This window comes from Humulus lupulus, chromosome 1, assembly GCF_963169125.1.
Source record: "Humulus lupulus chromosome 1, drHumLupu1.1, whole genome shotgun sequence".
Classification (NCBI taxonomy): Eukaryota; Viridiplantae; Streptophyta; class Magnoliopsida; order Rosales; family Cannabaceae; genus Humulus; species Humulus lupulus.
The window spans coordinates 216,610,808-216,624,644 of NC_084793.1; the positions used below are offsets into that span (position 1 = coordinate 216,610,808).

The 13,837-nt window shown below is 34.1% G+C and overlaps 1 protein-coding gene and 1 long non-coding RNA gene across 2 annotated transcripts; both read left to right on the forward strand.

Annotated features, from left to right (window-relative positions):
- Positions 1 to 3,523: 3,523 nt before the first annotated feature.
- On the forward strand, positions 3,524 to 4,316 carry LOC133826877 (uncharacterized). Its single transcript, XR_009889589.1, has 3 exons — positions 3,524 to 3,563; positions 3,825 to 3,930; positions 4,202 to 4,316. It is a non-coding gene; the product is annotated as an uncharacterized LOC133826877 (long non-coding RNA).
- Positions 4,317 to 4,418: 102 nt separating this feature from the next.
- On the forward strand, positions 4,419 to 8,511 carry LOC133829370 (alpha-amylase 3, chloroplastic-like). The gene is made up of 6 exons (XM_062259145.1): positions 4,419 to 4,443; positions 4,848 to 5,081; positions 5,586 to 5,662; positions 5,784 to 5,918; positions 6,214 to 6,282; positions 8,296 to 8,511. Exons 1-6 carry the CDS (start codon positions 4,419 to 4,421, stop codon positions 8,509 to 8,511), a joined length of 756 nt encoding a protein of 251 aa, XP_062115129.1.
- Positions 8,512 to 13,837: the final 5,326 nt, after the last annotated feature.

The window sequence follows — 13,837 nt, forward strand, 5'->3', positions numbered from 1 at the left end:
AATGACATTGGTCACAACACTGACAATTGTCATCAATTGAAAGATGAGATCGAGACTCTCATCCGGGATGGACCGTTAGCACAATATGATCGAAACAGGGTAGCTCCTAGTCAGCCGATGGAGCAAAACCCACAGCCAGCTCAGGCAGGCCAGGATAACCCTCAACCAACTCAAGGAAATCAGGTTATCCCTCATCCTTTTGAAGGAGGGGAAATAGCCACTATTGTTGGAGGGCCCCATTTGGCAGGAACGAGCAGTGGAGCCCAGAAAAGGTATATCCAGGAGGTGAAGATGTACAATGGCACCGAATTTTTACCAAAGCAGAGGTTATCAAAGCAACATCGGTTGGACAAAAACCAATTATTTTTATGGAAGAGGCCATTAGCCACGTCCAATTCCCACATAATGACCCGCTAGTGATAACCATCTAGCTTGCTAATTGAAGAGTACGAAGGATACTGATCGACAACGGAAGCTCCATAAATGTGTTATTCAGGTCCACCCTTGAAAAGATAGGACTATCTGTAGACAATTTTAAAGCGACCTCAATGACCCTCTATGGATTTTCAGGAGAGGGGATGGCAGACATAGGAACAATCGAGCTCATAGTCACATTGGGTGAGGATACACGAGTTGTCACCAAGATGCTCGATTTTGTGGTAAATGATTGTCTGGCAGCCAACAATGCAATTTTGCGGAGACCTGTGTTGATGACATTAGAAGCTATAGCTTCATTTCACCATCTGGCCATGGAATTCCCATCGTCTCGGGGATATGCACTGTGAGGGTAGATCAACTCGCTGCCAAGGAATGCTATAGCATTTCCATGAAGGGAAAATCACAACCCAAGCAGCAAGACATGGTAATAACCGAGGAGAATGAGGAACCTCGGGAAATGGTAGTTGTCAACAAGGTGGAAGAACCTCAGGAAGTAAGAAATGAGGTTGCCCAACGCGAAGAAATTGATTCGAGATTAGGCGAAGAGAGATCTGAGCTACATGTTTTAGAGGAGTTAGGGGAAATCATCCTTGACCTAGAAGTACCTTTGAAAAGGGTAAAGGTTGCGAAAAATCTCGGATCCAAAAGAAAGGAGCTGGTAAATTTTTTCATAATACGTCTTGACATCTTTGCCTGGTCACATGAGGACATGGTAGGAATCAGTCCAAGCATGATGATGCACACATTAACCCTGGAAAAAAACGTACGAGCAAAGGCACTGAAACATAGGTTGTTGGGAAATGAGCGAGGAGAAGCTCTAGAGGAAGAGGTAGCTTGCTTATCAAAGTGTGGGTTCATCAGGGAGGCGAAATATCTGACCTGGATAATCAACCCCATTTTGATCCCGAAGCCTAATCGAAAGTGGAGAACCTACATCGATTTCTCTGACCTTAATAAAGTATGTCCCAAGGATCGTTTCCCACTACCTAGAATTGATCAACTAGTAGATGCAATTGTTGGTCACGAGCTTATGTCCTTCATGGATTCTTGTTTTGGATATAACTAGATCGCAATGAACCCTGAAAACATAGAGCACACTGGTTCATGACCGAGCATAATGTATATTGCTACAAAGTTATGCCATTCGGGTTGAAGAATGCAGGTGCAACGTATCAAAGGGTGGTCAACAAGATGTTCATTAAGTAGATTACGAGAAACATGGAGGTGTATGTTGATGATATGCTCGTCAAGTCAAAGACTGTTGATAACCATGTTTCCGATCTGGAAGAATGTTTTGGCATGCTAAAAAAATACAAAATGAAGTTGAACCCCCAGAAATGTACTTTTGGGGTGTCATCGGGAAAGTTCTTAAGCTTCATAGTCAATGCGAGGGGATAGAGGCAAACCCAAAAAATATCAGGTCTCTATTAGAGATGCCTTCACTAAGGTCGTAAAAAGATGTACAAAGCTTAATAGGAAAATTCACTGCCTTGAACCGATTCCTATCAACTTCCATAGACAAATACCTTCACATATACAACTTTCTCAGGGGAAATAGACAGTTTGAATGGATAAAAGAATGTGAACATGAATTTCAGGATCTGAAGATTCATCTAGCTGAGCCCCTTGTGTTATCGAAACCAACTGTTGGGGAAGGTCTATATTTATACTTAGGTGTAATAGAAAATGCGGACAGTGTTGTATTAGTTGGGGAGGAGAATTGAGCACAGAAACAAGTGTATTATGTGAGAAAGAGGCTTTTGGTAGCTGAATCCAGATATCATCTAATTGAAAAACTTGTGTTTTGTTTGATACTGGCTTTAAGAAAACTCAGGCCACATTTTCAGTCCCACAATATACACATCCTAACCGATCAACCTTTAAGGTAGGTCTTGCAAAGCCCTGAGACATCGAGATGTTGTTAAAGTGGGCCATCGAACTTAGTCACTTCGAGATACTATACACACTACAACAATTATACCCATATATTACATTAAAATATAGCATATTTTAATAAGTGCTATTGTCGCATGGTAATAGAAAAACACGAAAAATGGGCGGTAAATGAAATACACAGGCGCCAAATGAAACACAAAAGCAATAATCCCTAATTACTCTACACGCCTCCTCTGTTTCTCTCTCACACTCAATAACTCTCTCTCTCTCTCTCACTCGTTCAATCTTTCTTTCTTTCTCTCTGTTTGTTGCAGGTGTGTAACAAGGTGATGGGGCTTACGGCTTCGGTCGTGTGACAGGGAGGCTCGACTCTTGGGTCTATGACGTGGCTGGCTCGTGGGTGTGACGGTGCTTGCGGCGGTGGGTCTACGGCGTGGCGTGGCTCGACTCGTGGGTCTACCACGGAGATTGACTTGCAGAGAAATGGTCCAGCAGGCTGTACAGGGAGGAGCTCCAGCTGCTTACACCCAAGAAATGGAGAGGCTAACCGCTAAAGAATCCCTTCTTCTTGTTGTGAGTCTCAAGTTTTAAGAATTTGTGTATTGTAGTTGAAATGTGCTTTCCTTTTTGACATATATGAACTTGTTGCAGGAACATCTAAAGGAGATGAAATTGTTTAGTGATTTTCCTCTTCTTGTGGATTTGCAATCTCTTTTATTTTAGCATTAGTATGTTATTGTTGGCCACTTGACCCACACATCCTGTTTATGTGTTTTGGATATATGAATATTTATTTCTCTCAAAAAGGAAAGTCTATTGGTGTACGTTTCAAGATAGAACTTTTTAATTTTTGGTATTATTATTATTTTGCGTAGTATTTTGATCTGTTAATCTTCACTGATTTAGACTCTTTAGATATATCTATATACCGTAATTTTTTTTATATATATTTTATAGCAGACAGTAGATATTGATTATCTAATGACATGCAGGTTATATGCCTTCGGATATGTACAATTTAAACTCAGCATATGGTTCTGAGGAGGAACTTAAACACTGCATTGAAGAAATGCATTCTCAAGACCTTTTGGTATGTTTGTGATTTTTTTTTATTTGAAGTTGAGTTTTGGATGTTAAATTTGGTTTTAAAACCTGGTGCTATGTCTGTATTTCTATGAATATAGACCTTGGGAGATGTTGTGCTGAATCATCGGTGTGCACATAAACAGGTTAGACATTGTTATACAAATTCTTCTTTTTTTTCAAATTATTCTGAGTGCGAATATATTTATCATTTCTAGGAACCTATGAGAATGGTGGCTTGTCATATGTGGTAAACTAATATAAAAAATTTATTTTTATCATATCTATTGTTACGATCAAGTGATAATATAGTTACTTAATCAGAAGTATTTTAGGTTCCATTTAAGAATGTTTTTGAGGCCTCTATTACAGAATATATATATATATATATGTATTGCTGTTTTCAGAGCCCAAATGGTGTTTGGAACATTTTTGGTGGCAAGCTTTCTTGGGGTCCTGAGGCAATTGTTTGCGATGATCCAAATTTTCAGGGTCGTGGAAACCCTTCTAGTGGTACCTTTTCATTCAATTGTTTATTGATGTAGTAATTATAAGTGCTTGACATAGAATGCCTTGCAGTAGCATGCATGTGGATATTTACATGCATACATATGCATGTGTATATGTCTAAATGTTAATGTTCGATAGATGAAAATGTCAATATGTCATTATTAATTTTAATAATTAAGCTGGAAATGATTAACATGTTATAATAGTTTTGATGATTAAGCTGGAAAATGAGAGAGCATTCTATCTTACTTAGTTGCTCTTAATTTTTGCATAGGTGATATATTCCATGCTGCACCAAACATCGATCATTCCCAGGAGTTTGTAAGAAAAGATATAAAAGAGTGGTTAAATTGGCCTCGAAATTACATTGGTTATGATGGGTGGCGCCTCGACTTCGTGAGGTAATGTATTTCTCAACTTTTTAAGCTTTACATGTGTTTCAAACACTTCCTGCTGATTTCTGTGCTAGGATTGCTTATTCATAGATCACAATGATGAAGCTGGATGGAAAGCAATGTATATGAGATTAGATCCTCATCACCATTCATTTAAAAATAAAAATAAAAATAAAAATTCTGTTTGTATTGTTGAGAGCACTGTGTGCTTGTGCATTTACAGGTCATCAGTGACTTTTACAATAAATGAACATCATTCTTTCCATCTTTGAGATCTATCCCATTTTTGTCTTTTTGAGTCAAAGATGCTGATATTGATATGAATGAAGCATAACTTTATAAAGTCATGTCTTTAGACGGCTCTGCTAAGGACATTAATATTCTATATGCTCCAGTCAATTTCATTTGTTTAGTACTGTACTCAACTTTTCTGACTGAACATGCCATCTAATTGTAACATGTGTCACCTTGATGTTCAAAGGAGACTAATTTAAGAGGTATCACAGTGACTTTTGTCAACTGCAGATTACACTAATTGGAATGATAGGATGCTTGGGAAAGTTTTGAATGGTTCTATAAATTCAGAATTATATTTCTATTCCTATATTTTAGTAGAAGTTTTTGTCTTATATGTTGTTCACAGGGGCTTCTCAGGTTCTTATGTAAAAGAATATATTGAAGCTTCAAATCCTGCATTTGCTATTGGAGAATATTGGGATAGTTTAGGTTATGAGCATGGCGACTTGTGTTACAATCAAGGTAAGAACTTAAGGCCCGAAAGAAAGTCTTCACTTAAGGATTTTAGCTGTTATGTTTGCTCAATGTTGAGAGATCTATGTCCATTCACGTACAGTTTATTTACCTGCTACCTCACTGTTTTCAGGGTGGCATTTTTTTTTTAAAATTTTTTTTTTCAAGTGCCTACAAACTTGTTGAATTGATCTTCCAGATTGGGGCATAGAATACAAGATTTCTAAAATACCATGTTTGATTATTCATCTGGGGTCTAGATGTCTGGAGACTTTTTTGGCTACCCAAGATGGGTTAAGATTTTGATCTTGCTCTACCAATACATACGTGGACCTAGAATTATTTTACAAAACAATGAGTTAGAAATTGAAGCAAGGGAACCTGAATCATGTTATTTATGTCATGCACTGTTTGTTAGGCAGCTAGAAAAGATCAGTTTACTTTATATAAGATACACTCTTTTATTTATTTATTTACTTTTGTGCGTGTGGGGATGGAACACTCAAATTATAGATGCTCATAGGCAAAGGATAGTCAATTGGATCAATGCCACAGGGGGTACTTCATCAGCATTTGATGTCACAACAAAGGTGATGTTTCTGCTTTCTCAAGTTTCTCATAATATCTATTTTAATTTCCCAGATATTTCATTTCTTATTTTACTTATTTTCAATGAAAGATGTAAACTCTTGAGGTATTGCCCTTGTGCAGGGAATCCTCCACTCTGCTCTGCATAATCAATACTGGAGATTGATAGATCCTCAAGGCAAACCAACTGGAGTTATGGGATGGTGGCCTTCGCGTGCTGTCACATTTCTAGAGAACCATGATACAGGATCAACACAGGTCTCTCTCTTACATGCATTTAATTATTCAGAAAAAGGCACAAACATGCACATTGGTAATACGATCTGTAGTATGAATAGCCAAATTTGCAAGATTCGCTAGAGCGATTGTCTACTACTTATATGCTGCTCTCTATGCTTTTTCCTACTGGCACTTCTTGATGTTGGTTAAGAAGCCAAACTTTTATCCTTGATAAGCAAATACTATACAAATTTTAGTTATAACTTATTTATATAGTGATATCTATATCTAATGAGCTTGAATTGAGGGAAATTGACTTTCTATTTTCTTCCAGGGTCACTGGCCATTTCCACGAGATAAGCTTGCACAGGGATATGCCTATATTCTGACCCATCCTGGAACAGTAAGTTCTTTGCCACTCAATTGCTTGAGTGTAGCCTTCATTCCATTAAAGCTTCCATAAAACTTCACCTGGTGGATATAGAGTACATAATCTTTTCTTGAGCCAACTTAAACTCCTTGTTCCCTTTTTGCAGCCTTAAGATGAACTAGTATGAGAAATAACTTAAACCCTTAATTTCATTGCTAAATTTTTCCTTAGTATATGTAAGATTTCTATGAATTTTAGAAGCTGCAATCCATCACGTAATAGTTTGTTTACACCTCATGGTTATTTTCAATAGCATTATTCTAGTAATTTAGTTGTTTTCCATATGGTTATATTCCAGTGGCATTGTATTAGCTATTATAAATTCATTGTTACTTTTTATATTTATTTTTTCATCATGAATTCTTTGCTTCGCATAGAATTGGAACCATATGTTTGAAATTTAGAGTACTGTGGCCACTTGCTGTTCTATGAACACTGTTAACTCCATATATGCTAGCTAATTAAGAAGTGAAGTTTTCTCTTATCTCTGGTTTTGTTGCTTTTTGAGTGTAATATATTATTTTTATGCAGTACTCTATTCAATTTCCATGTACGTAACAATTTCCATGAACAAAGTGTAGTCACAGTTTTCTTTTCCTTTTACTGAGAAAAACAAAATCAATAAAAGCCAAGTATTATATATGGTAATATGCATTTGGGTGCATGTTATATGGTAATATGCATCTAGCTATACATGATATGTTTCTTGAATTTTTTTTGTCTTGTTCATGCAGCTTCTAATTGATGGTAACTTATTATTTTAATAACATAATTGCTGGTGCCTTTTGTGTGTTTATAATTTGTTTTTGTTTGCATATAGTGTGTTTATTTTCTTGAGTTATTTGATTCCTTCTAGCTTTTTTTTTATTTTGAAGTTGTTTAGAGAGCAATATAAGGGAATTATTTTCTAAGTAGTTGCAAAGAGCAACAATAGAAATAGAAAAAAAATTAAGAAAACAGGGCATAAAAAACAACTAGATGATTCTTTTTACTGCAATATGTGGGAACTTTTCGTTTGAGCATTAGTTTTTATTCCCCTGCCCCATACGTTATTCTCATAATAGAGGGGATTTAGAGCAGTGATTGGTAATCCACCGCTTCAAAATAAAACCAAAACTTCCCCATTAGTTAGTTACAATGCCCCAACACTTGTACTTTCTCTCTCATTCATCACCACTGTCCTATGCATATACATAAGAGCAATGATTGTGCTTAACATCAAAACTAGTAAATAATAAGAGTTAATTATAAATGAATTCAGTATGTCTTTTAGCATTATTACTACTTTTTTTTCTTATTATTATTATTATATGAGAGTGTTCCCTAGCTTAATATTTGAAACCAGTCCAAACTTCTTCCCCTTTTTCCACCTGTTATTATATTTGGAACAAGTCAAGATTCCCTTTTGTTAAAAAAAATGACACCCAACTTATATGTTGAGGAAGCTGAGCTAAATTAGACAAATATTTGTTGTTGTACTATTCTAAAGGGATTAGTGTAATATTAGTAATAGTGGATATATGTGGTATTAATGGTCCTATTTTTGTGTAAGAATTTGAAGAGTGCGCCCATAATATGGCCAAGCCAAGTGGGCGCTGATGTCTAAATCGGTTGAGGACATTTGATGTTAGTCTTGCAATATGGCCAACTTTGTCTGAATGAATTATGCATTTCGATTATAAAAATATAAAAATAATTGCTTAAAAAAGCCAGTTCAAATTTGATCAAATTTGGCCAAAGAGCATGGGCTCCCTAATTTTGTGGTGGATTCTTATTGTTCAAATGCTGTCATTTTTTTGTGTAAGAAAGATTATGTTCCTTACTGATTTATTAGATAGTGTGATTCTCCCTTATACCCAGGACTGACTGGGTTTTTGTGTTTCAGATTGTTTAGCAAATGTTCAAAGCTTGTTCTTCCTCTTAAAGAAAAAAATAAATCTGTTATCTTCTTCTTCTTCTTCTGAAACTGATATATTAACTATACAGTGGAGCAGTGGAGCAGGACCTTTGTGTTGCTCAGACCCTCCAATCCTTGATCCACACAGTGGAGCAGGCCATGTCGAGAAACTTGGTGGCCTTCCCACCTATGTCATCGGTTCTCCCTACTCTAAGCATGCTGCTGTTCTTATTTCTGATGTATATGGTAATTTTATCATTATTTTGTTCTTATTTAAGCTTTATATTATATTGGGTTCTTACTAATTTGATCACTTGCCCTGGCTTGAAATTATGTGTCACTACTGTTCTTTTGGATAAATTTTTCATTTTGTTTGATAAATTTTTCACTACTCTTATTGTTATCTCTGTATCGTGTGATGTACTGGATTAAATTGATGGGATCAGAATGCTTTGTTAATTTACAATATTTGATTAGAAGGAAAATTTTACGTAAAGGACCATTCAAGTTCACTGTTTTTTTCTTACTAGCTCTCCATCTATCTATAATATTTGGGAACCATAAAACTATAACAATTGTTATTTATGTACTTAGCGGCACAAACCAACCATTTGAGTTACCTCTCATGGATTCGTTAAGACTCGCTATTAAGCACTTGCATGACAGTTTTTTTTTCTTTTTTGTTTGAGAAAAATAAGTTGTGATTTGTATTAATGATGTTGTGTGCCCTCTTGAAAACTAATACAAGCTTCTGCCTATTAAAAATCATGCTTTAAAGTTTAATTAAGTGCTTGTTCTCTTTGTTTAATTAACCCTATTCAATCCCCAAATAACATTCAGCCATTTACTACAATTCAGAGTTGTTTAAGTTCTTGGCACAATGTTCCAGTGATATTTCATTATAAGTCTGTAAAAATTATAGTATAGCATTCATTCATTACCTGGGCTAAATACATGTTAGTTTGGATTCCAAGTGGGTTAATGAAATCTTTTACAGGTCTTTGTTAAGTTGTGCAAAATAGCTAGTGGTATGAGGTTCATCTCATCTGATGTTCATGCATATCTATGTAATAATCTATTTGGTTTTAAGGGAAATAATATGTGTCTAATGTCCATATGTGCTGTTTTAGGTTCAGATCACTTCTAGGACTTGTCAACCAGACCCAAAGGGATATCATAGAATGTGAGAATTTTGTCTTCTGGACAAGTGCACAAAGAATGATGAATTGAAGGATGGAGCAAGTTTCATGCATGGTTTACTTTTGTGTATCTTGTAATGTTTTTGTTTTTCATATTTGAAGTAAAAAATGTTCAAGAAACTTTATTATGTTATGCTTTCAAACTTAAGTTAGAACTAAGATCTCATGAAGTAGATATATTCATGGTTTGAATTAGTTATTGTTTAATGTAATACTTATGGTTTATCAATATATTGAGAATTACATTTTATGATTAATTTTGAATTTTTTTTTATCAAAATACAATAATGAAAATCTTTTAATTAAAAAAAAAACCATATAAGTATACTTATCAAAATAAAATTTAAAATTTTATTACTAATGTTATGATTTAAAAACATATTATAAGCATAAAAAATCGTTATGGTTTATATAATATAACAAATTAAAAATGTTATCGAAATAATCAAATGTAACAGTTGAAAAGTGTTATGAAAAAAGTACAAGATTAAACTTCAAATTTATAACCAAAAACTCTATCTAAATGTTATTATTTGAATATTATAGCACCTAAAAATGTGTTATTGAATAGTTTAAGATAACACCGAACATAACATTCAAAAACTGTTATAGAAAAGACTGGATTTTTAATAACAGGGGCTATGTTAGCATTTTCAGAAGTGCTATCAATAGTCCCGGTTAGCAGTTTTTAAGTGTTATGAATACTGTTTTTTCTTGTAGTGACAAACCACGAACAACAATCAAAGGCCAAGCGCTCGCTGACTTCGTGGCTGAATTATGGGGTTCCAAGACGAACCAATAAGAGAACCTCAACAAGAGTTGTGGAAACTCTTCGTGGACGGATTTTCAAATGAGAACGAGTCTGGAGCTGAAATAATTTTAATTTCGCCTGAAGGACATCGGTTCCATAAGGCTCTCAAATTTGGCTTCGATGCCTCCAACAAAAAAGCAGAGTACAAGGCATTATTGGCCAGAGTTTGAATAGAAAATGAGCTGAAAGCAAGATCAATTCAATGCATTAGCGATTCTCATCACGTGGTTCATCAAGTATTATGGGAGTACCAAGCTTGAGGAATCAAAATGGTAGCTTATCTAGCTATGGTTAAAGCTGAAGTGTTTGAATTTGAGTTCTATTCCATCGAGTAGGTCCCCCGCGAACAAAACACTAATGATGATGCTCTAGCTCATCTCGCTACCGCAAAGGAAGCGGACACATTAAATGTAGTTCCCATAGAGTTCTTGTAACAATCAAGTATCGAGAAGGAGTCAGTAGAAGTGAGAGTAATTTGCACAGAACTGACCTGGATGACTCCTATTGTCGAGTACCTCACGACTGGTAAACTACTAGAATATCAAAAGATTGCAATAAAATTATTGTATCAAGTCCCACGGTATGTAATGGTTGAATGAATTCTCTTCAGGCCCTCCTGCGATGTGTTCTACCCGAGGAAGCCCAAACCATCCTTATAAGTACACGAAGGGTTTTGTGGTGACCATGTGATGGACCCAAAACGGGTATGTTTTAAATATTTATAACTCGCAAGCGCACAAATCGTATATGAAATATAATGTTCGTGTAAGCACGAGATCGAACCCAAATGAGTTGTCTAAAATCGAAAAGAAAACTACTTTAAATCAAAATTAATAAATTCTAACCTAGCTCCAAAGATTGATGAAATTTTTGTATAATGAAAATAAAATAAAAGATAATAATAAAGATATTAAAGAAAATATATATAACTAAATTAATAATTTTAAAGAAGATAGTAAAAGAAAGATTATTAAGATAATAAAATCCACAAAATATAAGTTCAATAATATTTAAAAGTACATTGATTCCCAAGTTTTAGTAATAGTCGAAATTAATCAAACCATCATTTATTCAAATTAGAGATTCTATTTAAGCACAAGTTTTTATAAAAATATAGGATCTATCTTCACTTTTCAAAAAGTATAATTTCAAAGCATTTAGTGTAAATCAATCTAATGAAATAACAAATAAATCAATGAACATTATTTATAAGGAAAAACATAATATTTTTGTTCTAAGCATGGATGTGTACAATTTAATGACACATCTTACACAAAGAATATTATGTTTTTGCACTAATGAAGAACAAAGTGTAAATATGTGCTAACAATCCAAAATACATGATATTTAAGATGAAAGAAGATATTTGAAGAAGAAAATCCATAAACTTTATTGCACAAAATGGAAAATCAACACACAACATAAATACTATCTAGTTACATATTGTTTCATCATCACCTTTATAATCTTAAAAAGATTAGAAACGCATAACTAGAATAGAAAATACAAACATAACTTAGGAAAATTTGGAGGAAAACCCCCAAATTGTTCCTCTAAAAATACATAGAAAATTAACAAAAAAGAAGAAGAAGATGAAGAGAATAGAGAGATTTGAAAGTGAAGAAACTTTGTGATATGACCTCCCCCTAAAAAATGAGCACTCTTAATGGTCTTGAAAATTCCTTATTTATAGCCAAAATGAGAGTATTAAAATAATCAATTTAAATTAATTAAATTAATAATAATATGGAAATAGGGATAAATTATAGGGTGTAATGATGGTGTTTTGGGGTAAAATGTGTAGAAAAGTTGGGTAAAAAATAGTATTTTTGGCAAAGGGGACAAGGGTACAAAAGTGAGCTTTTGTTGGGCTCCAAAAATGGTGGCTTTGGTGGGTGTTGGCAGCTGGTGGCATGGATAGTATTTGGGCCGACTTGGCCATGCGTGGGGTGGTAGGGTGTTGATGGGCCGAAGGCAGCAGCTGCTGGGTTGATTGCATTAGGCCTGGGGAGGCAGGCGGCTTGGAGGACACAGGCCTTTGCTATTTTTGCAATAGCTGGGTGAGCTACAGGAGGCAGGGGCGTTTTGGGCCTGGGACCATGGAGCTTTGGGTGGTTGCAAGGATGGTGCTGGCGTTGATTGCTGGGAGGAGCTCGGCTGGATGCTGGCTGCTAAGGCAGTGGCTGGATTGGAGGCACGGGCCCAGGAGGAAGCAGTTGCTGGAAGGAGATGCTTGAAGCAGCTGGCTGGAGTAGACGGGCCCAAGTGGGGCAGGCGGGCTAGGCCTGGGCTTGGGAGGAGCTGCATTTCATAAATGTCACAATTTTTTCCTTCTTTTTCTTGCTTTTCAAGAGCCCAAAAATTCAACATAGTTCCTACAAAATAAATATAAATTAAGTCATGATAAAATATTTTCAATTATAAAATAAATCATATTAATTCTTTGAAAAATATTAATTACAACTTAATTTAATTTAACATTTAGTTTCAATAAAACACATTTTTCTTACCTCAAACTAAACAACAATAATTCAAATCTACAACATATTACAACAGCATAACTTTAAAAATACCCAAAATTCTATAAAATCAAAATAAACCCAATAAATTCAAAATTACTTTAAAACTTAATAAATCAATTAAAAACTAAAGAATTAAGCAACAATTAGCACATAAAAAATGGTAGAATAACTCTATTTTGTAGAGTTATCACACCCCCAAACTTAATATTTTGCTAGTCCTCGAGCAAAAGAAAAATTAAAAACACACATTTTTTTTTTAATTGGTGATGTCAAATGTTTTTGTCAAAAATTACATAATGGAAATAGTTCAAAGAAAATCACAAATAAAAGTATAACTTATGTAATTAAGTAAAAAGTTAAAATTGTTTTCAAAATAAAATGTTTTTACATGCAAACACAAAAACATTAAATCATCATATGAAGATTTAGACAAGCATATGCAAACAAAAATTAATTAAATCTCAAGAGATAATCAACCAAATTCTAGGATTTTTCAAATTTTGTTTTTTTTAGAGATTTAAAGAATTTAATGTTTGAATAAAGTTTGTCCAAATATCACAATAATTCAAATAGAATAGAAAAGTGTCATATAAAAAAATCTATAATTAAACAAAACTAACTCAAAAATTAAAACAAAGCTTAAGATTTATTTATATTTTTCTAAGAACTTAGAACAATTTCAGTCATTATTATTATCATTAGAAAATGAAAATCACCAATATTTTTTTTTTCAAACAAAACAAAGAAAAAATATATATATATTTTACATTATATAAAAAATGAAAATCACATAAAAACAAAAAGAAAAACAAATAAAGAAAATAATTAAAAAAAAATTGAATTTTGCAACAAATGAAAAACATGCAAAAACACATAAACACCAAGAAAAACACATACACACTACCCCCAAACTTAAATGAAACATTGTCCTCAATGTTTAATAAGATAGAAAAAATTAAGAACTACTCCCTTGGATGAATGCTTCCTTGATTTGGTTCATTTTCTTTCTTCTCTTCTTTTTTTTTCTTCCTTTTTTAGGGCAAGAAGTTTCCTTCAAGCTTTAAAAAAACATTAAAAAAAAAAAAACACAACAAAAGTG

Coding starts and splice junctions, on each gene's coding strand:
- LOC133829370 (XM_062259145.1), top strand. CDS start 4,419: ATGATGAAGCTGGATGGAAAGCAAT. Junction 5,082..5,585: donor CGACTTGTGTTACAATCAAG/GTAAGAACTTAA, acceptor CTCAAATTATAG/ATGCTCATAGGCAAAGGATA. Junction 6,283..8,295: donor TTCTGACCCATCCTGGAACA/GTAAGTTCTTTG, acceptor TTAACTATACAG/TGGAGCAGTGGAGCAGGACC.